Source organism: Erythrolamprus reginae, chromosome 2 (assembly GCF_031021105.1).
Source record: "Erythrolamprus reginae isolate rEryReg1 chromosome 2, rEryReg1.hap1, whole genome shotgun sequence".
Lineage (NCBI taxonomy): Eukaryota > Metazoa > Chordata > Lepidosauria > Squamata > Dipsadidae > Erythrolamprus > Erythrolamprus reginae.
In genome coordinates this window covers 47,330,754-47,353,378 of record NC_091951.1, presented here as the reverse complement: position 1 = coordinate 47,353,378, position 22,625 = coordinate 47,330,754, and the positions used below count along the sequence as shown (strand labels likewise).

The following is a 22,625-nucleotide window of genomic DNA, read 5'->3' as shown; positions in this document are numbered from 1 at the left end:
AACACGTCAGGTAAGGATGACCATTATAAAGTTTCCTTGCTTGAAGTCAAAAATAATTATTAAACTATACAAACCATTAATAATCACCAACACCAGGAAAAACAAATTACCCATATAAATAAGGAAGCTACAATCCCCCCAACAATCTTTCTAGGGAAAAAACAAAACTGGCTATGTAGCTAACTATAAAAACCTTAGACTGTCTACTGTTGACCTCACCCCATTGCAAAGAGGTCTGTAAGGGGCGTGCATAAGGGCACCAGAGTACCTAGCATCCCTGTCCTGATGTTCCCTTTTATTTATATTCATTACATGCATTCAAATCATGTGTATTCTCATTTTTCTTATCCAATAAATAATATAAAATCCATGTTTTTCACCAGTTGTTTCAACTCCTACCCTCAAAACGTCGCTACAGAGCACTGCACACCAAGACAACTAGACACAAGAACAGTTTTTTTTCCAAACGCCATCACTCTACTAAACAAATAATTCCCTCAACACTGTCAGACTTTCTACTAAATCTGCACTTCTATTCTACTAGTTTTTCTCATCATTCCTTTCACCCATTTCCTCCCATGTTGACTGTATGACTGTAACTTGTCGCTTATATCCTAAGATTTTTATTAATATTGCTTCTTCATTGCTTATTTGACCCCTATGACAATCATTAAGTGTTGTACCACATGATTCTTGACAAATGTATATTTTATTTTATGTACGCTGAGAGCATGTGCACCAAGACAAATTCCTTGTGTGTCCAATCACACTTGGCCAATAAAAATTCTATTTTATTCTATTCTATTCTATTAAACCACTGGAGGGCGATAGGTGGATTCCAGAGGAGGGTGAGAAGGGAGTGACATTCTTAATCTTGCCTATCTAGGACTCTGCACTCTCTCTGGTTAACCCTTTGAGTTTTGCAGGAGGTACAACTGGAGGAAAGTCTTGAAGGGAAAGGAAGAGATCCAGCAGTGGTCCTGGGTGACTAGTGGATGTTCTCCCATTCAGAGGGAGGCAGGAGGTTCTCACGCTGAAGAAGTAAGAGATATTGATGTATGTATTTATGTATGTATGTATTTATTTATTATTAAGTGCACTAGAGTGCCTTCCGTCGCCTGTCCTATTGCTCTCCTATATCTCCTATACCTTTCTCCTATTCCTATATCTCTTCTGCTATTCTTTCATTGATATGTTCTATTACTATATCTTCTTTTCTATTCTTTCATAGATATATTTTACTATGAGTATCTCCTCTATAACCATCATCGTGTATTTTACTATGTGTTTATATATATATATATATATATACCTACTAAAACCCTCATTGTGTATTGGACAAAATAAATAAATAAAATAAAATAAAAATATTTGGATTTATATGCTGCCCCTCATCCAGGTTCATTCTTCTGTGTCCCGAGAGTGGGAGAGCCCAGATCCCATGTGCCCCTACCCCCCTTTCTATGCTCCTAACAAGCGGGGGGGGGGGGGAAGCAGACTGCCAGAAAAGCTGTTTTGCCTTCAATTGTGTTGTCCGCAGAAAGAAATCCAGATCCCCAGGAAGAAGGAGGGTATTATGGGGGAGGCAGTCACACCCCACTTCCTGGAAAAAGGTCGGTAGGGGCAGAGGGCGAACTTACGTGGCAAATTACAAGCAGGAAAGAAGAAAAGTTTTACAAGGAAGGAGATGCAGAGGATTGTGCCTGCATTCTTAGTATGTGCTGGATGGTATTAAAATAGGGCCTGGGTCCTCTGCAGTTCAATGTGTCTTAGGAGGTGTAGGAAGTTAACTCCCACCCGTCTCCTAGAAAAAATGAAATATCCTAGGAAATATTAAAAAGGCAGATTATATTGAATATCACCAGAAACATGATTTTAGGAAACAAAACAAAAAAAGACCCACTCTTAGTAGCCCCCACCTTTGTCAATGTGCCCATCAAGGAATGGCCCAGCTCACCTTTGTTAAAAGATGGACTAATCTATTCTACATAACAATCCAACTCCTGACAGAGCCATATTAGCAATTGCCCAAAGAGCTTTCATTCTGCCATCACCCAGCAAAGGGCCAGCCAAACCCACACTCAAAAACACAGCCTACATTGTTGCCCTTGCATGGCACCATGGGAATCCGACAGCCAATCAGTGCATTTCTGGCACAGAAGCAGGAGGGCCTCAGGGCGGGGCCTCATAGAACATAAAACAAAGAACTTTCCAGAATTTCTCCACACAAACACACACCTAACATCTGGAAACATGTGATCCACCTTCTCTGGACAGAAGCTCAGGCCATGTGCTCCTGTCCACCATTAAACCTCCTTTCCAAGCAACCTCCATGAATCCAGTTTCTTTTTCCCCACTTGGAACTTAATCCATAAGAATATTAAGGAGAGAAGCAATTTAGAACTAAGGAGAAAATTCCTGGCAATTAGAACAATTGATCAGTGGAACAACTTTTCTGCAGAGGTTGTGAATGCTCCAACACTGGAAGTTTTGAAGAAGAGATTGGATAACCATTGGTCTGAAGTGGTGGAGTGTCTCCTGCCCAAGCAGGAGGTTGGACCAGAAGACCTCCAAGGTTCCTTCCAGCTCTTTTGTTGTTATTGTTATTATTATTATTTATTATTATTTCCAACAAAGGGTAAAGGAACCAGGAAATAATCCCAATCTACATTCCTTCAACCCTTGTGTTTCACACAAACTCACCACTTCCAGTTACTCTTTGGGCTTAAGGCAATCTTTTTGTGAACCTGCCTGCTTATAATAATGTAATTTGACTCTTAACAAGGAAGTCCTGAATAAAGGGAAATGGAACATCCTAAGCAAGACTCACTTCGTTGGCTTTCATTTTATGTGAACTTTCATGGTTTCTTAATGTGTTCTGGGATTGGCATGTTGTTTGAACCCTGATCGCAGGTATAGGTGCAGTAGTATAATTGCTCTGGACTTGCACCGTGACTCAGAGCCACGGGAGCAAACATACACCACCGTTCCACCTTAGCAGCCCACCTCTGCCTAAGAGCCAGGAGGAAGCAAGGGAGAAAGTAGAATCTCTAGTCTGCTTTGGGGGGAAACAGGAGTGAAGGAGAAAAGCCGCCCCGAGTCTGAGAGGGGAAGCGCGGCCCATAAATCTAATAAATAAATAAATAATTATTATTTAATCATTAATAATCTAATTAATAAAAGGACTGCTCCCATTGGCCCCTCATTTTACAGCTTCCCTACAAATAGGGAGCTGTCATCCTCCGAGGTTCCGACTTCTGCCTCACCTGTTTTGTTGCTGAATGTACAGTTCCTTGTTCCTGACATGCCTCTCTGTGCTTTTCTTCAAGCTAGCCGACTCCAGGCTATCTAACCGTTATCCAATCTCTTCTTAAAAACTTCCAGTGTTGGAGCATTCACGACCTCTGGAGGCAACGTGTTCCACTTGTTAATTGTTCTATCAGAAACTTTCTACCTAGTTCTAAGTTGCTTCTCTTCTTGATTAGTTTCCACCCATTGCTTCTTGTCCTGCCCTCAGGTGCTTTGGGGAATAGCTAGATTTCCTCTCCTTTGTGGCAACCCTGGAGATATTGGAACACTGCTATCTTGTCTCCCCTAGTCCTTCTTTTCATCAAAATAGACATACCCAGTTTAAAACAGTTCTTCACCTGTTTTATCCTCCAGTTTAATCCAGTTTTGTTGCTCTTTAATGCACTCCTTTTTAGGGTGTATATATTTTTCTTGGTTTTTAAAAATCACACCCTTCTTTGAGGGAGAAAGAAATAGAAAAACAACTGTTCTCAAATGCATTTATTGTGTATTTCATCATAAATTTTGATGAGGGTCAAGTCCATACTTTGCAACACATACATAGAAACTAACTGCTCAGTGCCACTGTAATCCTCCAATAGCTCAGAAATATGCTTCCTTCCAGGAGTAGGATTACTACTCAACTGTTAAATGCAACATTTTCTAATTCTTTATTTGGTTTTTGGTCTCAGATACGTAAACTGGAAGCGATTTCTACAGCATTTCATAGAGACAAAGTTCTCTTCAACAAAGAGTTTGTTCTCAGGCCAGATGAATGCTCCAGTGAATGAAAAAGCATTTGGAGAGTCTCAAGATTCATTCAACCTATTTGCAATTGTGTAAGAGGACAGAGGAAGAATGGAAAGCCATTTGGCATATGAGAGAACAGGAAAAAGCCCTTCTGATGCTCAGTCTGGGAGCCAGGGGGAGATCTGGGGAAGATCTGGGCAGAAGATCTTGGAGGAGGAAACCATCCTTTCACAAGTTCATGCCTGGAAATTCAGGAGCCTCCAATATCAAGAGGATGAGGGTCCCCGAGGACTTTGCAGCCGACTCCATTCCTTTTGTAATCGATGGTTGAGACCAGAAAAGCATACAAAAGCGCAGATGCTGGACCTGGTTGTTCTGGAGCAGTTCCTGGCGCTTCTGCCCCTGCAGATGGAGAGCTGGGTGCGGGAGTGTGGAGCAGAGACTACCTCCCAGGCGGTGGCCCTGATGGAAGGCTTCCTCCTGAGCCAGGCAGAGGAGAAGGAGGAGCAGGTAGAGTTGCAGGTGAGATAATTTCATCTCGGGAGCCTAGAAGGAGTTTAGATGTAATAAACAATATTTTTGAAGTTTATGCTCCCCTGTCCAATTGTCTTTCCTTTATCTCATATATCATATATATTTTCCTCCTTTCATACATCTTCTCTATTTTTATATATTATCTTTATATATATATTACTTCGTGTCTATTCTCTTCCATATGTATTGTGTATTGGACAAATGAATAAATAAATAAAAATTACCAGTTCTCTGACATTCATAACATTTCACTAATTCTTGAAGGACGTTGTTCCATTATCCAATTCTAGAAGAAAGATTTGGGTAACTTTTCTTTCTTCTTTTCCAACCTAACTGACGGACATTGGGTGCTTTCAGTTGGTGTTGAAAGAACAGAACAAGAATCCATGTCATGGTTTATGTGGTCCTTTCATTCTTCTTCTTTTCTCTGGCTTATATTCCAAGCCCTTCACTGTGGAGAACAGAGATCCTGAGGGAAGGAGGCATCAATCCGATACCCCTAGGGAACTGTTTTTCTTGAGGCCTACTGAACATGACAAAAATCAAGGTACATGCACAGGTAATACAAGAATCTCTCATTCCCCATGGAGATCTCAACTGGCTCATCTTCTCTATGTCTTTGCTATTATAGCACCTCTCCTCCTATTTTGTTAATTTTATAATTCTGTGTCCCTCACAGGGGAGAATGGAGGGAAGCTGATTCTTCCTTATGGTGAAGATGAAATTATGGTTCAATCTCCAACTCAAGTAAGAGAAGGGAAATTATTTATTAGATTTGTTTTCTCCCTGGTTCTGTTTCTTTGTTTCCCGTTCATCCAATGGCTGAGACTATTTGAAGCTTCCTTGCTATATGACGAGTTTTGTGTCTCTGGGTATTGATGGCACTTTACCAAATCCATCCAGAAGAAAATGGATCTTTTACTGAATGGCAACAAAAGATCTCATAAAAGCTGCCTAAAATATTTTTTCAGTCAAATCCTTTTTCTTCTGTCCATTTTCCCATCTCAATCCTGGAATTCTACTAAGCATAGACCTTAGTGCACAATTTTCCTAAAGAAAAGGGTAGATCTTGCCGTCCCTCCCAGACCTATTCTGTACTCTTTTTTCCAGGGGGGTCTTGTGCCCTTTGAGGAGGTGGCTCTTTATTTCTCTGAGGAGGAGTGGTCTCAGCTGGATCCTCACCAAAAAGCTCTGCATTGGGAAGTCATGCTGGAGAATTACAGAAACACGGCTTCTTTAGGTAAGATTTTCTATTCTCCAGGCAGGGTTCAGGAAGACATGATGTGGTTTGATGCCATTGGCTGTCTCTTACTTAAATATCTCCAAATAAAGGTCATCTCTTGAGAGGGAGAAGGAAAAGATATGCTGTTTTGTTGCTCCTAGTATGGAAGGAGTTCAATGGATTTCTGCTTAGAGGAATCCTGTGCCATTTGTCAACTGTTGAGTTTTTCTATTTTGATTTAAACCTGTCAGTGATAAAGTAATTCCTTGGTGTCAGGTAATGCTAAACTCTGTTACCGAGATTTCATATTATTTGGCCCAGGTGTTCCAAATGTGAAGGATTGCAATTCAATTAATTATTTTGCCTTAATAGACTTTGCTTCCATTTCATTTCTATCCTGAGTCTTGGAATTAGGGCATTTTTATTTCAAAGTTAATTCTCAGAGGGCTCTTCCGGAATTGGCCCACCTCCAATAAATCTTAGGTTTTCTACAAATGATTTATTGGATGTTTCTCCTTTTTACTTAACCTTGCTAATATTTTTATTCCTCTTTTCCTTTAAAGGTTATAGTGGACAAGGGTATAAAGAGTCGAATGAATCATTCCAAAAGTACAGACTTGGGAACGGAACAGAGAAGCCTGAAAATCAAATGGAACAACAAAGGCAGAAGAAAAACCCAACAAATAATTGGAATAAGGAAACCTCATCTTCAGTTGATGCTCAGTTGCAAAGCTTTCTTGACCAACCAGGAAAAATAGAGAAAAAATATATTAGGAAAGGCGCAGGACTATTCAAAGACATATTAGAGGTAAATGAATATTATCCAACTGAACCCAAACCAGAAGACTATATATGCAAAGACAGTGGAAAAAATTACAGTGGGACATTCACTCATTCTAGAGAAAGAGTGATATCTGAGAAAGGGATCCACACAGGGGAGAAGCCATATAAATGCATGGAGTGTGGGAAGGGCTTCAGAACAAGCAATGATCTTACATGTCATCAAAGGATCCACACAGGGGAGAAGCCATATAAATGCATGGAGTGTGGAAAGGACTTTAATAAGAATTGGCATCTTACCCGCCATCACAAGATCCACACAGGGGAGAAGCCATACAAATGCACTGAGTGTGGAAGGAGCTTCAGGCAAAATATTCATCTTATTTCACATCAAAGGATCCACACAGGGGAGAAGCCATATAAATGCATGGAGTGTGGAAAGGGCTTCAGTCACCTCAGTAATCTTAAACCCCATCAAAGGATCCACACAGGGGAAAAGCCATATAAATGCATGGAGTGTGGAAAGGACTTCAGAAGAAGCAGTGATCTTACATCCCATCAAAGGATCCACACAGGGGAAAAGCCATATAAATGCATGGAGTGTGGAAATGACTTCAGAAAAAGCAATGATCTTACACACCATCAAAGGATCCACACAGGGGAGAAACTGTATAAATGCATGGAGTGTGGAAAGGACTTTAGTAATAATGGTCATCTTACCCGCCATCACAAGATCCACATAGGGGAGAAGCCATAAAAATGGATGGAGTGTGGAAGGAGCTTCAAGCAAAATACACATGTTATTTCATATCAAAGGATCCACACAGGGGAGAAGCCATATAAATATAGGGAGTGTTGAAAGGGCTTTAGCCAACAGACTAGTCGTAATTCCCATCAAAGATCCCACACAGGGGAGAAGCCAGATACATGGAGTATGGAAAGGGTTTTAGTTCCAACAGTTATCTTACTTCTCATAGAAGGATCCACACAGGAGAGTGTTGTGGTTGGCTCATGGCCAGCTCCTCTGATAACAGATTTTGACCCCGATGAGCCGTGTCCGTCGGAGCATCGGAGACCTGTGTGGCTCTCGGAGGGTTCAGATGGTGAGGGGAAGGAGAGATGGAAGCTGAAGGTGCTGGAGAGGTATAGGTGGAGGCCCCTGCAGTGTCTGTGGAACCCCCAGTTAGAGCCTTATCTGGGTCAGATGAGGAGGGGGTGGTTAATGGCCCCATTCTCCATGTCTGAGTGCACAGGATTATGGGACAACATGAGCAGCTGCGCAGATGCAGAAGATCTTAATCACAGCTGGGAGTAATTGGGGAATCCTGCAGCAAGCGTAAAAGGGGAGTCTTTGTGGGAGAACCTTTTGCAGGAGTTTTCATTTGTGGTTTAAAAGATAATAAAACGGATCTGGGTTTCCCTCTCTAAACCAACATGTTGCATCCATGGAAAACAGCCCAGTTTTTGGACACTTGTGTTTTGAAAGACTGTAGCTATTGAATAATAGAGTGAATTCCTTTGCTGCAGCTCAGTTTGGAGGCATTCTTTACAAACCTTTTGCTGTTTGGGACATTCGTTATTGGCTTGGCAGATAATCCTGAACTTTTGGTCATAAAGCTGCTCCGAGTCTTAGGAGAGGGGCGGCATACATAATTAATTAATAATAAAAAGACATTCTTCAGCCAATTTGTAAAGCAATATATTTTGTGAAACCTCCAGTCTCTCTGTGTGTTTTTGTCTTTATCTGCTGCTCAGCCAGTGTCAGGCAGAACAGGGAGTAGCCATATGACAGCAGAGAGTATGGCAAGACTTTTACTTACAGGAATCAACTGGCTGGTAATAAAAGGATCTACACAGAGAGAAACCCATACAAATCCTTGGCATGCAGAAAGGATTTCAGACAAACTAGTAGTCTTACTTCCCATAGGAACATCCATAAAAGGATGAAGTCATGTAAGTGCACGGACTGTGGAGAGAGAGTGACAGGAGCAGGAATGATGTAATTCCCCGTACAGAGATACATTTGGTCAAGAATCTATGTTAATTCTAGATTTAATTTGTTAAATCCTGGGATTTTCTTTTCAAGAGTTTCCTGCCACTCAGTTGTTTCTTCCCACTTCATTACACACAAAGTGTTTAAAATGTCCTTCTGACATTTTTTAATAAGCAGTGTAAGCCTTCCAAATAACATCTGATACATAAAACAGAGTCTAGACCATAGTTCCCTCTAAGCTGAGCAGTGAGCAATCGCTCACTTAAAAATCATCATCAACTCAGAGTTTTCCAAACTTGCCCAGAAGCCGAGAGGGAAGGAGAGAGAGAGGAAGAGAGAGAAACAGATAGAAAAAAGAGAGGAAGGAAAAGAGAAAGAAAAAGAATGGGAGTAAGGAAGAGAGAAACAAAATCAAAATCTAGTTTGAAACTAGCTCAACTGTATTTAAGTGGCGTTTTGATATTGATAAAGTTGCCCTATTATGAACTCACTGTTATAGACACACAGTACAGTATTTTATTTTGAAATTCTCTGAGGCAAAACAGGGTGGGTTTTTTATTTATTTGTTTGTTTGTTTGTGTTCTGTCTGGGGTCCCCCAGACGCCAACACCAACTAAAAAGAGTAGCCAGGCACGCTGGTAAAAAGCAAAGTCATTTTATATCTTTGAAAACAAACACAGAGAACAAAAACTGTTCTTACAAACTGTAATGCTATGTAGCTTCACAGAAGAGTCACAACGGCCAGACAATACAACAGGCTTCTTGCTGGCACACACACCACTGTAGATAAGACAACCCACGCCTCCCCCAAGTTTTCAGCCTTCGAGGCCACAAGCCAGAATCAGAGACGCCAAGGAATTGCAGCAAGGTCCCAGGACTCCCAAAAGATAACTCTTCACAATACAGAAAGGGCGGGCCTGCCTTTTCAACCTTTCTCAGGAGAACCACACCCAAACCCAGCTGTTGCCTATTAAGGATGGAAATACCTGGATAATTGTCCCCTTCGTTGTGCTGCCCTTCTCTGCCTCATATTGATGATTGCTTGTGCGTTCTCATCTATGGATTCCAGGCTACTCGCTGGGGAGAGCTCCCCCCCCCGGGGTCTCAGGCTGTTCTCCCTCCTCCTCCTCCTCGTCTGCCTGGTCCTCCTCCTCCTCCTGTTCCTCGTCCTCCCCCTCTGAGCATGGAGCCGGCAGAGTTCCAGCCGTTCCCTGAGGAGCCTCAGGCTGAATCACAACAGTTTGTTTGTTTGTTTGTTTATTTATTATTTCTGTGCCGCCCAGTCCCGAAGGGACTGCTGCTCAGACACTATACTTTTCCGCCCCCTCCCCCCCAAAAAATTAGAGGGAATACTGGTCTAGACCTTGGCCTTCTTCCAAGTTCCAGTTTATTGTCAGAGTCATCTTGGTTATGTACTGTAGTTAAACCAGTACTAACTTTTCCTACACTTCCCCACCCAGGTTAAGGTTCATATAATCAGGATTAGGTTACTACCCGGACGGGGGGGAACGCAGTGGGGTAGCAAAAATGGAACTCCACCCTAGAGCACCCAATTTGCACCAAAAGATGTTGAAAGAAAATGCAGGGCGTCCTCTTTGGTTCCCTCTGTGTTCTTCCCAAAAGAGTTTAAAAACTCCAAAGCCAGCGATTCTACTACAAACAAAATTGTCTAGGAAAAGTATAAGGAGATAAAGCCTTTGAGTAACTGATTATTTTGTGAGTCTCCATTTTAATCATGAAGGCACCTTTATGACAATAATAATAATAATAATAATAATAATAATAATAATGTATTGGATTTGTATGCCGCCCCTCTCCGTAGACTCGGGGTGGCTAACAACAATGATAAAACAACATGTAAAAATCCAATAATAAAAAAAACAACTAAAAAACCTTATTATAAAACCAAACATACACACAAACATACCATGCATAACTTGTAATGGCCCAAGGGGAAGGAATATCTCAACTCCCCCATGCCTGGCGGTATAAGTGAGTCTTGAGTAGTTTACGACAATGCTCAAAATGTGCTTTCAAAATTCTAAGTGAGATGTTTCTGAAATTTCACTGTTCTATAGCTGCTCACTTCTAGGATGTGGGTAAATTTGATGACCTGCTTGTTTTGAATCCATTGACATGAGGATTGTTTTTTGAGGTTCTTGGAAAATCCTGGGTCAGATCACATGATTGTCAAGCCACTCCCAACTGGCCACATGGCTGGCAAGCCACACCCACACAATAAGCCACACCCACAGTGGTGGTAAAAATTTTGGTAGCCCTTCACTGGGTTCATCCCTCATCCTCACAGCCACAAGTTCATCACGGGGACCAGTCTGGTTGCCTGCAAATCCACAGACCTCCTCCATCCTTCGGTTGGTGCTAAAAAAGGAAGACCTTGAATCTTCTACAGGGAATTTGTTATGCCTAGTATATTTCCGTCTCATACAACCTCCCCTCCGAATTCCCACTGTATTACTCTAATTGTGGCAGGCCAAAGTCTCTACTCAAATTATAGCTTTGGCCTGACAAACAGATTGATAGTGTTGGAAGAGACCTTGCCGGTCATCTAGTCCAAACACCCCATTCCTCTGCTCAAGCAGGAGACCCTACTAGACCCATCTAGACTAGCCGTGGCCAGTTCCTGTAACCATTCTTGATATGTCTTAGTCTCTAATCTCCTAATCATTCTGGTTGCTCTCCTCTGCCCTTTTCCTAGAGTCTCAACATCTTCTCTATAGCGTGGTGACCCAAACTGGATGCAGTACTCCAGGTGTGGTCTAACCAAGGCTCTATAGAGGGGTATTAGTACCTCCCTTGATCTTGATTGTATCCCTCTGTTGATGCAGCTCAGGATTGCATTAGCTTTATTGGCTGTCGCTGCACACTGCTGGCTCATGTTTAGCTGGTTGTCCACTTGGTTCTCCAAATTCCCTCTCACAGTCACTTCCAGTAAGCCTGGCTTCACCCGGTTTATATGTATACTTTTGGGGGACTTTGACCTAAGTGTAGGACTTTACTTTTCTCTACATTGCATTTCATTTTCTTAGATAGAACACAGTGCTCAAGCCTGTCAAGATCCATCTGTATCTTCAGCCTATCTTCTAGGGTGTTAGTTAGCTTTCCTCCATGATCCTCACATTTCAGGCACCCCTTTTGCAATCGGGGAGGGGGATCTGCCACCTGAAAACGCTTTCATTTAAAAGTGTTTCAAAGCAGTTCTCTGGGCTCCTTCGGGAATCAGGCTTCAACCAAGGGAGCAAAGGTGCAAGGGCTTGGTGGGAAGCCGTGTTGCATGTTTACGAAATGGCAGGTCCTGGAAGATTCATGTGCTGCCTCTCTATTGGGACCTGTTGTGAGAAAGCTTGACTTTCAATGCCTACGGCTATAGGTAGGAAGACGGGCATTTTGGGAGTGGAGCCAAACCCATCTTCTTACCCCATGAAAATCATACCACACCACACCCACTCGAGTTAAATTCCATCCCAATTTCTGCAGAATAAATGTCTACAGATGCATGATAATACCGTCTGATTAAAGATTTGAAGAATATGTGCTATAAAGAAATCTCTTCCTAGTATTATCTGAATAAACTTTTCTTGGGAAATTTGCTTAGTCAACTTATACAAGTAAACTGAACACTTCCATAGCAGAAGTCCTGAGATTTATCTTATGGAACAAAAGTGGATTCTTAAAAATCAAGGAATATCTGCTACTAATAAGTTTAGTAATAATACAAAACATAGAAGATTACACAATCATATATGACTACATGCAATTTCTTATTCACTTCATTTTTCTTGTTAGAACATATAAAAAGGTCTCTGCTGCTGATTATCAAATTCCGGGTTGAAGTGAGGATGCCGCTAATCCTGATGCTGGTAGGCAGAGGCAGAATTATTGTTTTCCTCTCTAAAAATTAAGTTGTGTCTTAATTCTTCTGCCAGAAACTGATTGTCAGGGAGCCAAATAATATGCTTCTTCCAAGTCTATCCACAGTTACTGAGCACTAACCCTTTCAGGGAATCCATATCAGGAATCAGACAAGACCAAGTCTATTGGATATCTTTAATATTGTTGTGGTATAATAAGAGAGTCTTGAATACCCATCAAAAGTTTTCCATTCATGCACTGTGTGCTAAAACAAAACAAGGTTATGGCATACACGTGAAAGAAATCCGGGAAGCCTGTAATTTCGGAATCTGTCTGGCAAGAATAAAGAATGTTTACTCACAGGGAATATGTTCGTGTAAAGCTTGTATCTATCCTGGATGGTTAGAAAGCTGGTAAAAGTAACAAAGAGTTAGGCATCTTGCAGGCCTTAGCTGGAGGTTAGGAACAGAGATGACCTGGAACAAATAGAATGTGTATTAGATAACTCCTGTTTTAGTCTTATGTAATACAGTACATGCTTGACTAAATAAATAAAATAAAATCCATGTTTTTCACCATTAAACCACTGGAGGGCCACAGGTGGATTCCAGAGGAGGGTGAGAAGGAAGTGACATGTTTGTTTTTCCTCTCTAGGACACTGCAACTTCTCTCTTTCACCCTTTGAGTTTTGCAGGAGGTAAAACTGGAGGAAAGTCTTGAAGAGAAGAGACCCAGCTGTGGTCCTGGGTGACTGGTGGATGTTTTCCCTTTAAGAGAGAGGCAGGAGGTTCTCACGCTGAAGAGGTAAGAGATATAAACCCTCATTCAGGTTCAGTCTTCTGGGTCCCGATAGTGGGAGAGCCCAGATCCCATGTGCCCCTGGCCCCCTTTCTATGCTCGTAACAGGTGGAGTGTGGTGGGGGAAGCAGACTTGCAGACAAACAGTTTTGCCTCCTGTTGTGCTGTCTCTAGCCAGAAATCCAGGAAGGAGGAGGGTATTCCAGGGGAGGCAATTACGCCCCATTTCCTGGGAAAACCTTGGTAGGGGCAGAGGATGAACTTGCATGGCAAATGACAAGAAGGAAAGTTTTACAAGGAAGAACATGCAGAAGATTGTCCCCGCATTCTTACTATGTGGTAGATGATAATAAAATAGGGCCTGGGTGCCCTGCAGTTGAATTTGTCTTTGGTGTGTAGAGGAACCAGGAAATAATCTCAATCTCCCTTGTGTTTCACATGAACTCACCACCTGCAGTTTGGGCTTAATGCAACCTTTTGTGAACCTGCCAGTGTCAGGCCGAAGTCTTCATGTGGAGTTAGAGAGTTCAGCCTGACACAACAGAAGGGGGGATGGGAGGGGTAGTGAGTAGTCAGAGGGGAAAGTTACTAGACACAACCAAAGATTCCTTTCTCCAAGCCAAGGTCACCGTTTGTTCTGCCTCAACTGAAGAGAAGAGGAAGTTGATAAGCCCCTGCACACAGACTGGCTCTTGTGATGAACTTGTGGGTGTGGGGGATGTAAGATGAACTTTAACCTAAGTGGGATTCTGGGAAGGATTCAGAATCAGAATGACAATGGCGTAGCTAACATGGTTCTGTTAATAAATCAAGCTCTGATTGAGAGAATTGGACTGAGACCTTGGTTTATTTCTCAGATGCTACTTAGAACGCTGACAGCCAGCCTATAATATTATAATTTGATTCTTAAAAAACAAGCCCAGAAAAAAGGGAAATGGAATGTCCTAAGCAAGATTCACTTCATTGGATTTCATTTTATTTAAATGTTCATGGTTTGTTAATGTGTTCGCGGATTGGCATGTCGGGTAAACCCTGCTTGCAGGTATAAAGCTATAGAATAACACAGTTATAAGGGACCTTAGAGTCCAAGCCCTGCTTAGGCAGAAAAGCCTATACCACTTCAGACAAATAGTTGTCCAATCTCTTCTTAGAAACAGAGTATTCTGTGGAGGCAACCTGTTCCACTGATTAATTGTTCTAACTGTCTGAAAAGGTCTCCTTAGTTCTAAGTTGCTTCTCTACTTCAGTGTTTTTCTTTTTCTTTTTTTTTTTTTTTGCAAATCTTTTTATTGTTTTATAGATACATATATCACAATTTGTTTATACAGTTTACAGGTCTTATCCAACTTTTTTACCTGTTACAGTTGTTATATGGATAATATTAACTTAATACTATGCAATGCAAAGCAGGGTAAAAACATTCAAATAGTATTTTCATTTTTTTTTTTAAGGTTTGTACTGCTATTTTGTATAAGGTTATACAAATCTTTTCCTTTGAATCCACTCGTGCCAATTGTTCCCCATGCTTTTAGTTTCGTTGATTCTGTTTCCCTTAAGTAGGTTTGTCAATTTATCCATTTCTGCACATGTATATATTTTTTCTATTATTAAATTTACATTGAGGGTCTGTTTGTTCTTCCAAGTTTGCGCAATTGCAATTCTTGTAGCTGTATTTATGTGAGTCACTAAAAAAAGGGTTTGTTTCGAGTAAGATTTTTTCCAAATTCCGAGGAGCATCCCCTCCGGTGAGTACTCTATTTCCTCCTTCGTGATTTCCTTTAACCATTTGTAAATTGTTTCCCAAATTTTTTGGATTTTGGGGCAGGACCACCACATACTTCAGTGTTTTTCAACCAGTGTGCCGCGGCACACTAGTGTGCCATGAGACATGGTCAGGTGTGCCGCGAAGTTCAGAGAGAAAGAAAACAAGAGAGAGAGAAAGAAAAAGAGAGAGAGAGGGAGAAAGAAAGCAAGAAAGAAAACAAGAGAGAGCGAGAGAAAGAGAGAGAGAAAGAGAGAGAGAAAGAGAGAGAGAGAGAGAAAGAAGGCAAGAGAGAAAAAGAAAACAAAAGAAAGAAAAAGAAAGAGAGAGAGAGAGCAAGAGAGAGAAAGAGAACAAGAGAGAAAAAGAAAGCAAGAGAGAGAGAAAGAGAGAGAAAGAAAGAGAGAGAGAGATGGTGGGAGAGAGAAAGACATAGAGGGAGGGAGAAAGAGAGCAAAAAAGAGGAAGGAAGGAAGGAAGAGAGAAAGAAAGAGGGATGGAGAGAGAGAAAAAAGAAGGGAAAGAGGAAGAGAGAAATAAAGCGAAAGGGAGGAAGAGAGAGAATTTTTTTTTGTCCAAACTTTTTTCAGCCCCCCCCTTCCCCCCCCCCCCAATGTGCCCCAGGGTTTTGTAAATGTAAAAAATCTGCCATGATTCAAAAAAGGTTGAAAATCACTGCTCTACTTGATTAGTTTATACCCATCACTTCTTGTCCCACCCTCAGGTGCTTTGGGGAATAGCTTGACTCCCTCTTTTTTGTAGCAACCCCTGAAATATTGGAACACTGGTATCCTGTATCCCCTTAGTCCTTCCTTTCATTAAACTAGACATACCCAGTTCCCAAATTTTGATGAGGGTCAATCCCATAGTCTGCAACACACACACAACTACACATAGAAACTAACTGCTCAGTGCCATTGTAATCCTCCACTAGCTGAGAAATATACTTCCTTCCAGGAGTAGGAATATTGTTGAATGGTTAAATGCACCACTTTCTAATTCATTATTTGGTTTTCAGTGTCAGATATGTAAACTGGAAGTGATCTCTACAGCGTTTCATAGAGATAAAGTTGTGTTCAACAAAGAGGGCTGAATGGTTTGTTCTCAGGCTAAATGAATGCTCCAATGAATGGAGAAAGCATTTGGAGAGCCTCAAGATTCCTTCAACCTATCTGCAATTGTGTAATAGGACAGAGAAAGAATGGCAAGCCATTTGGCGTATGAGAGAACTGGAAAAAGCCCTTCTGGTTCTAAGTCGGAGAGCCGTGGGGAGATCTGGGGAAGATCTGGGCAGAAGTTCTCAGAGGAAGAAACCATCATTTCACAAGTTCATGCCTGGAACTTCAGGAGCCTCCAATATCAAGAGGATGAGGGTCCCCGAGGACTTTGCAGCCAACTCCATTCCTTTTGTAGTCAATGGTTAAGTCCAGAAAAACACACAAAAGCACAGATGCTGGATCTGGTAGTTCTGGAGCAGTTCCTGGCGCTTCTGCCCCTGCAGATGAAGAGCTGGGTGCAGGAGTGTGGAGCAGAGACCAGTTCACAGGCGGTGGCCCTGGTGGAAGGCTTCCTCCTGAGCCAGGCAGAGGAGGATACGGAGGAGCAGGTAGAGTTGCAGGTGAGATAATTCCATCACTGGAGTGTAGAAAGAGTTTACCGTATATACTCGAGTATAAGCCGAGTTTTTCAGCCCCAAAAATGGGCTGAAAAACCCGACCTCGGCTTATACTCGGGTCACCACAAGAGGGCGCCGGGTCACCACAAGAGGGCGCACCGCGGGAGCCCGGCAGACATTGCTGGCTTGGGCGAGTGTGGGAAAGGGCAAAGTGCGGCGGCAAAGGGTGCTCCAACCAAAGCGGCTGTGGCAAGAGTGGGGCAGTTGCCTCCTCTCCCCGGCTCTAGCAAAGTTGCCAGCCAACTGCTCCGACGGCGTGCGAGAGAGGAACAGACGATGCGAAGCTGGTGAGGTCAGGGGGGGGACTCATGAAGCAGGAATCCCCCCCCCCCGACTTCCCATCGTCTGTTCCTCTCTCGCACGCCATCGGAGCAGTTGGCTGGCAACTTTGCTGGACCCGGAGAAGGGAAGGCAGCTGCAAGATGCCGACAGGAGCTCCAAGAGGGAAGTAAAAGGGGGCTCCGAGTGACACGGCTGTGGGAAGGGTAGGGCAGCTGCCTTCCCCGGGTCCAGCAAAGTTGCCAGCCAACTGCTCCGACGGCGTGCGAGAGGGGAAAAGACAATGGGAAGTCGAGGGGGGGGAATTCCTGCTTCATGAGTCCCCCCCCCCTGACCTCACCAGCTTCGCATCGTCTGCTCCTCTCTCGCACGCCGTCGGAGCAGTTGGCTGGCAACTTTGCCCTACCCTTCCCACAGCCGCGTCACTCGGAGCCCCCTTTTACTTCCCTCTTGGAGCTCCTGTCGGCATCTTGCAGCTGCCTTCCCTTCCCCGGGTCCAGCAAAGTTGCCAGCTTGTACAATTACTGCACTAATTCCCTGATTAGATTTTGAGGTAAGTTCTCTCTCTGCTTTTTTTCAAAGTCTCCTTTCTATAGAACTTTGATAAAGTTCCCCCCTCCCTCCCCCTCTCTCTCAAGAGACACAGAGAGCGAGAGAGAGAGAGAGACAGAAGGAAGAAGGGTAGAAGAAAAAGAAAAAGGAATTGAGTACTTTTTAAGGGCTTTGTTGGATTCATTCTGTAGATTTGTTATGGTACAAGCAATATACAATCGTACTAATTTTATTTTTTTTAAAAATAATGTTTATTGATTATATACAAATATATACAAAGAAACAATACGAAACAGTGTTGACGAGACAAGGTGTTCATATCCTATGCATCTGATCATTGTTTCCAATAGGGTCGAACGAACCACATTTAACAATAACATTGAACATAAGACAACCCCTTCCCCCCCCACCCCGCTGCCAGTCTGCAGCTATATTTATTTTTTATTTTCCCGGCTATTCAGTCAGCGGAATCATATTTCTTAAAGTTTGCTTAATCGTTGTTCTAAAGCTTCCTTTTCTAAATAATGTGTTTAGTATTATGATTGTTATAGTTTTAATTTATTTCTATCCTAAAAAGAAAAAAAAAAAGAAAAAAAAAGGGTGTCAGCGAGCAAGCAAATAACTCGTCATATTTTGTTCTTCTCCTTCTCTCCCCCGTTCCTGATCTTTTTATAATTTGTTTTATTGTCTTTTGTTTCCCTTCCCTTCTTTAGCTCTCTCCCTTTCATTGATCCAGTTATAGAACTTGTCCCATGTGGTTATATTTTTTGTTTCCTTGTTGTCTTTCAGTTTTTGTGATAAGGAGTCATACTCGGCGCAATCGAATATTTTTTTAATCATTTCTCTGTCTGATGGTACCTCTTCCCTTTTCCAGTTTTGAGCTATTGATATTCTGCTTGCTGTTATAATGTGTTGGATTATATACTAATCTGTTTTCTTTATTTTTGTGTCTATTATTCCTAATAAAAAGGTCTCTGGTTTGAATGAGAGATTAATGTCCGTAATTTCGAATATCCAGGACCTTATTTTGCTCCATAATTTTTTTATTTTTGGACAGCTCCACCAGATATGGAAGAAGGTTCCAGAGGGATTTGAACATCTCCAACAGTTTGGTCTGGTTTTGGGAAAAATCTGTGCTAGTCTTGATGGCGACATGTGCCACCTATAGAACATTTTTATGATGTTTTCTTTGTAAGATACTGATTTAGTGATTTTGTAGTTCTTATTCCAGATTGTCTCCCATTGGTCTATATGAATATTGTAGCCAAAGTTCTTTGCCCAGCTGGTCATTGGGTCTTTTGATATTTCAGTTTCCATTTCATAGTTTATTAAGTAGCTGTATATTCTTGTAATAAAATTTTTTCCCCTTCCTAATATTAGTTTATCAAGGGGTGTGTCCTGTGCCAGTATTCCTTTGTTTTTAGTGTCTTTTTGGCATTTTGAGAATATTAGCCTGTATGGCCACCAATCCAAAATTATGTTCTCTTCTGCTAACTCTTCCTTTGTTTTTATATTTCCTTCTGTATTTAGTAAGTGGTTGTAGGTTATCATGTTTTTTAATTCTGTAATGTTCGGGTGGGTAAGGGCTTCCAGACTGGAATACCATCTAGGTATTTTTATATAGTGGTCTTTTTTAAATTTGAGCCATGTTGTTATTAAGACATCTCTGATCATGTGATTTTTTAAATAAGTCGGAATCTTTTGGTGCTGGTTCCATAACATATTGTGCCAACCAGAGAGCATGTCATGGCCTTCTAGTGCCAGTAATCTCTCTGCTTTAAGCTCTATCCAATCTTTGATCCATAGTAAATTAGATGCTAAATGATATATCTTAAAGTCTGGTAATCCCAAACATCCTTGTTTGGTTCTATCTTGTAACCATTTTAATCTTATCCTGGGCCTTTTGTTGTTCCATATGAATTTAGAAGTAATTTTATTCAATCTATTGAAGAAGTGATTATTTAGTTTTGTTGGGATTGTTTGGAAGAGGTACAAGAATTTCGGCAGTATTGACATTTTGATTGTCGCTATTCTGCCTAGTAGTGAAATTTGCAGCTTGTCCCAATCTTTTAATTGTTTCTCCGTTGTCTTTAATAATCTTTCATAGTTATTTTCTTTAATGGTGCTACATTTTTTTTGTGAGTAAAATCCCCAAGTATTTGACTATTTTAACTATTTTAATTTCCAAAATTTCTTCCAAATTATTTTCTTGCTCCTTTGTCATATTTTTGGTTATAATTTTAGTTTTTTGAGTGTTTATTTTTAAACCTGCCACCTTGCCGAAATCCTCCACCTCTTTCATAATGTATTTCCCCGATTCCAGTGGGTTTTCTAATATTAAGACTAAGTCATCAGCATAAGCCTGTAATTTGAACTCTTGCCCTTTGGTTTTCAGTCCTCTTATTTTAGAGTTGGCTCTAATCTGTCTTAACATGGTTTCTGTAACAAGAATATATAATAGCGGGGATAGTGGGCAGTCTTGACGAACCCCTTTTTCAATCTGAAGTCTGTCGGTTAAATCCCCATTAATTGCGATTCTTGTGTATTGTTTATAGTAAATTGTCTCGATCATTTTAATAAATTTGGGGCCAAATTTCATATGCTTTATTAATTCTATCATAAATCCCCAATTTAGATTGTCAAAGGCTTTTTGGGCGTCTAGGAAGATGAGAGCCAATTGTTTATCTGAATGTTTTTCATAGAATTCTAGAACGTCTAATATTATCCTCGTGTTATTTCTAATGTGTCTACCGTGTAGAAAGCCATTTTGATCCGATTGCATCTTGTTATTTAAAACTATTTTTAGTCTGTTTGCCATTATGCTCATGAAAATTTTGTAGTCCACATTTAGCAGGGAGATGGGTCTATAATTTTGAATTCTGTGCTTCTCTTCTTCGTTCTTAGGGATTAAACTCGTAATTGCCTCCGTCCAAGAGTTGGGCATTAATCCTTTTTCTAGGACTTCATTATAAAGTGTTAGTAAGAGTGTTACTAATTTTAGCCTGCCAGTAGATTGTAAAAATAAGATACATTATGCTGCTTTCTTCTACCCCATAGAGATTCATGAATACTTAAGATGTTTAGCATTTCTGTACTCACTTAGCATTAAGTTTTAGTGTTAAAATAATATTAATATTTACCTGTTGGATTTAAATCTATTGTTATTTCTGTGTGGATTTACCTCAGAATAAGTCTCAGTTTTTTGGGAACTTGCTGATAGATATGCTTAAAACTGCAGTCCATCTGTGCAGTTGCCTGTAAGTAAGTCCTATTGAAATCTGTAAGGCTTAACTCAGAATAAAGAGTTGATTTAATATGCAATCCTGTACATAAATTTACTCAGTAATTAACTTGGCTGCATGGCTTGGGGTAGTTTGGTAGAATGTTATGCAATTTTTATGTCTCCGAAAATCTTTTATTCTTAGATGGGAAAAAGAATTTTGTGAAATTATTGTGCAATTTGAATTTGAAAAAATATTGTTTTGTTCTTCTCTCTACTTTATCATTGGATTATAGAGAGAAAAATTAAGTCTCTAAAATCCTGTTTTGAGGGATTTTGACTCATAGGTTTTAGCTTGGTTGCTGATTGAACTACTTTTTTTACTTTTTAATTTATTTAATTTTATTTAATTTATTGTAAATATCAGATTGCTTTTATTTACCCACTTTGAAATAAATATTGTTTACCCTCTTTAAAATAAATATTCTAAAACATTTAATCTACTGATGTCTCATTTAATGTAATTTTATTGGTTTCCATTTTTATAAGTTACCAGTAACCACTGCATTTTCTAACCTCGGCTTATACTCGGGTCAATAAGTTTTCCCAGTTTTTGTGCCAAAAATTGGTGCCTCGGCTTATACTCGGGTCGGCTTATACTCGAGTATATATGGTAGTTATACTAAAAAATGTGTTTTAATTCTATTCTCCTTATTACCAGTTCTCCAGCATTCATAAGATTTTACTAATTCTTGAAGGATGTTGTTCTAGTATCCATTCCTAGAAGAAAGATTTGGAACAGCTTTTTCTTTCTTCTTTTCCAACCTAACTGATGGAGATTGGGTGCTTTCAAATGGTGTTGAAAGAACAGAACAAGAATCCATTTCATGGTTTGTGTGGTCCTTTCATTCTTCTTCTTTTCTCTGGCTTATATTCCAAGCCCTTCACTGTGGAGAACAGAGATCCTGAGGGAAGGAGGCATCTATCTGACACCTCTCGGGAACTTTTTTTCTTCAGGACTACTCAGCGTGACACAAATCAGGAAATATCCACTGGTAATACAATACTCTCCCATTCCCCATAGAGATCTCACCTGGCTCATCCTCTCTGTGTTTTTGTTACTGTAGCACACCTCCTCCTATTTTGTTAATTTTGCATTTTGAAATTCTGTGTCCTTCACAGGGGAGAATAGAGGGAGGCTGACTCTTCCTTATGGTGAAGATGAAACAATGCTTGAACCTCCAATTCAAGTAAGAGAAGGAAAATTATGTATTAGATTAGCATTCGCCCTTTTCTTCAAAAGGTCAAGCTAGTGTACATTTATACTGGTACATTATCATTTTAAAATGATTTGTTACAATGTTCATTTTGTATTTTGCAAATACAGTAATACCTCATGATACGAACTTAATTGGTGCAAGGAGGAGGTTCGTAAGACGAAAGGTTCGTAAGGAAACAATGTAAAGTCAATTAATCCGTGCAACCAAAAACCCCCCCGCAAAAAAACAGCTTTCGCGGCTGTTTTAAAAGGTGACAACCGGCCTGGGGGGCTTCCCAGCACCCCCCCCCGAACCCAGATTCGGGGTTCGGGGGGTGCTGGGAAGCCCCCCAGGCCGGCTGCGACCTTTTAAAAGAGCCGCGCCGCTTCCCATCTGTCTCCTGAAGCCGAACGGCAAAGCCGAACTTCCGCGTTAGGCTTCAGGAGACAGCTGGGAAGCGGCGCGGGTGTTTTAAAAGGTCGCAGCCAGCCTGGGGGGCTTCCCAGCAACCTCCGGAACCGAACCCGGGGTTCAGCAAAATTTTGCCTCTTCTTACGAACTTTGTTCGAGTTACGAACCGGCGTTCGGGAGGCTTCTGGGAAGCCCCGCCCCCGGCTGTCACCTTTTAAAACAGCCGTGCGGC

At 41.1% G+C, this 22,625-nt stretch overlaps 1 protein-coding gene and 1 pseudogene across 1 annotated transcript in view; both read left to right on the top strand.

Annotated features, from left to right (window-relative positions):
- Nucleotides 1-7,786, top strand: part of LOC139160334 (zinc finger protein 208-like) — a 147,101-nt pseudogene extending 139,315 nt beyond the window's left edge.
- Nucleotides 7,787-13,106: 5,320 nt separating this feature from the next.
- The window catches only part of LOC139160338 (zinc finger protein 665-like), a 30,428-nt gene continuing 20,909 nt past the window's right edge, over nucleotides 13,107-22,625 (top strand). The window contains exons 1-4 of the mRNA XM_070738105.1: nucleotides 13,107-13,241; nucleotides 16,016-16,615; nucleotides 21,664-21,778; nucleotides 21,906-21,973. Of these exons, the coding sequence (XP_070594206.1) occupies nucleotides 16,199-16,615; nucleotides 21,664-21,778; nucleotides 21,906-21,973 (600 nt within the window). The 5' untranslated portion in view covers nucleotides 13,107-13,241; nucleotides 16,016-16,198. The remainder of the gene's footprint in view (nucleotides 13,242-16,015; nucleotides 16,616-21,663; nucleotides 21,779-21,905; nucleotides 21,974-22,625) is intronic.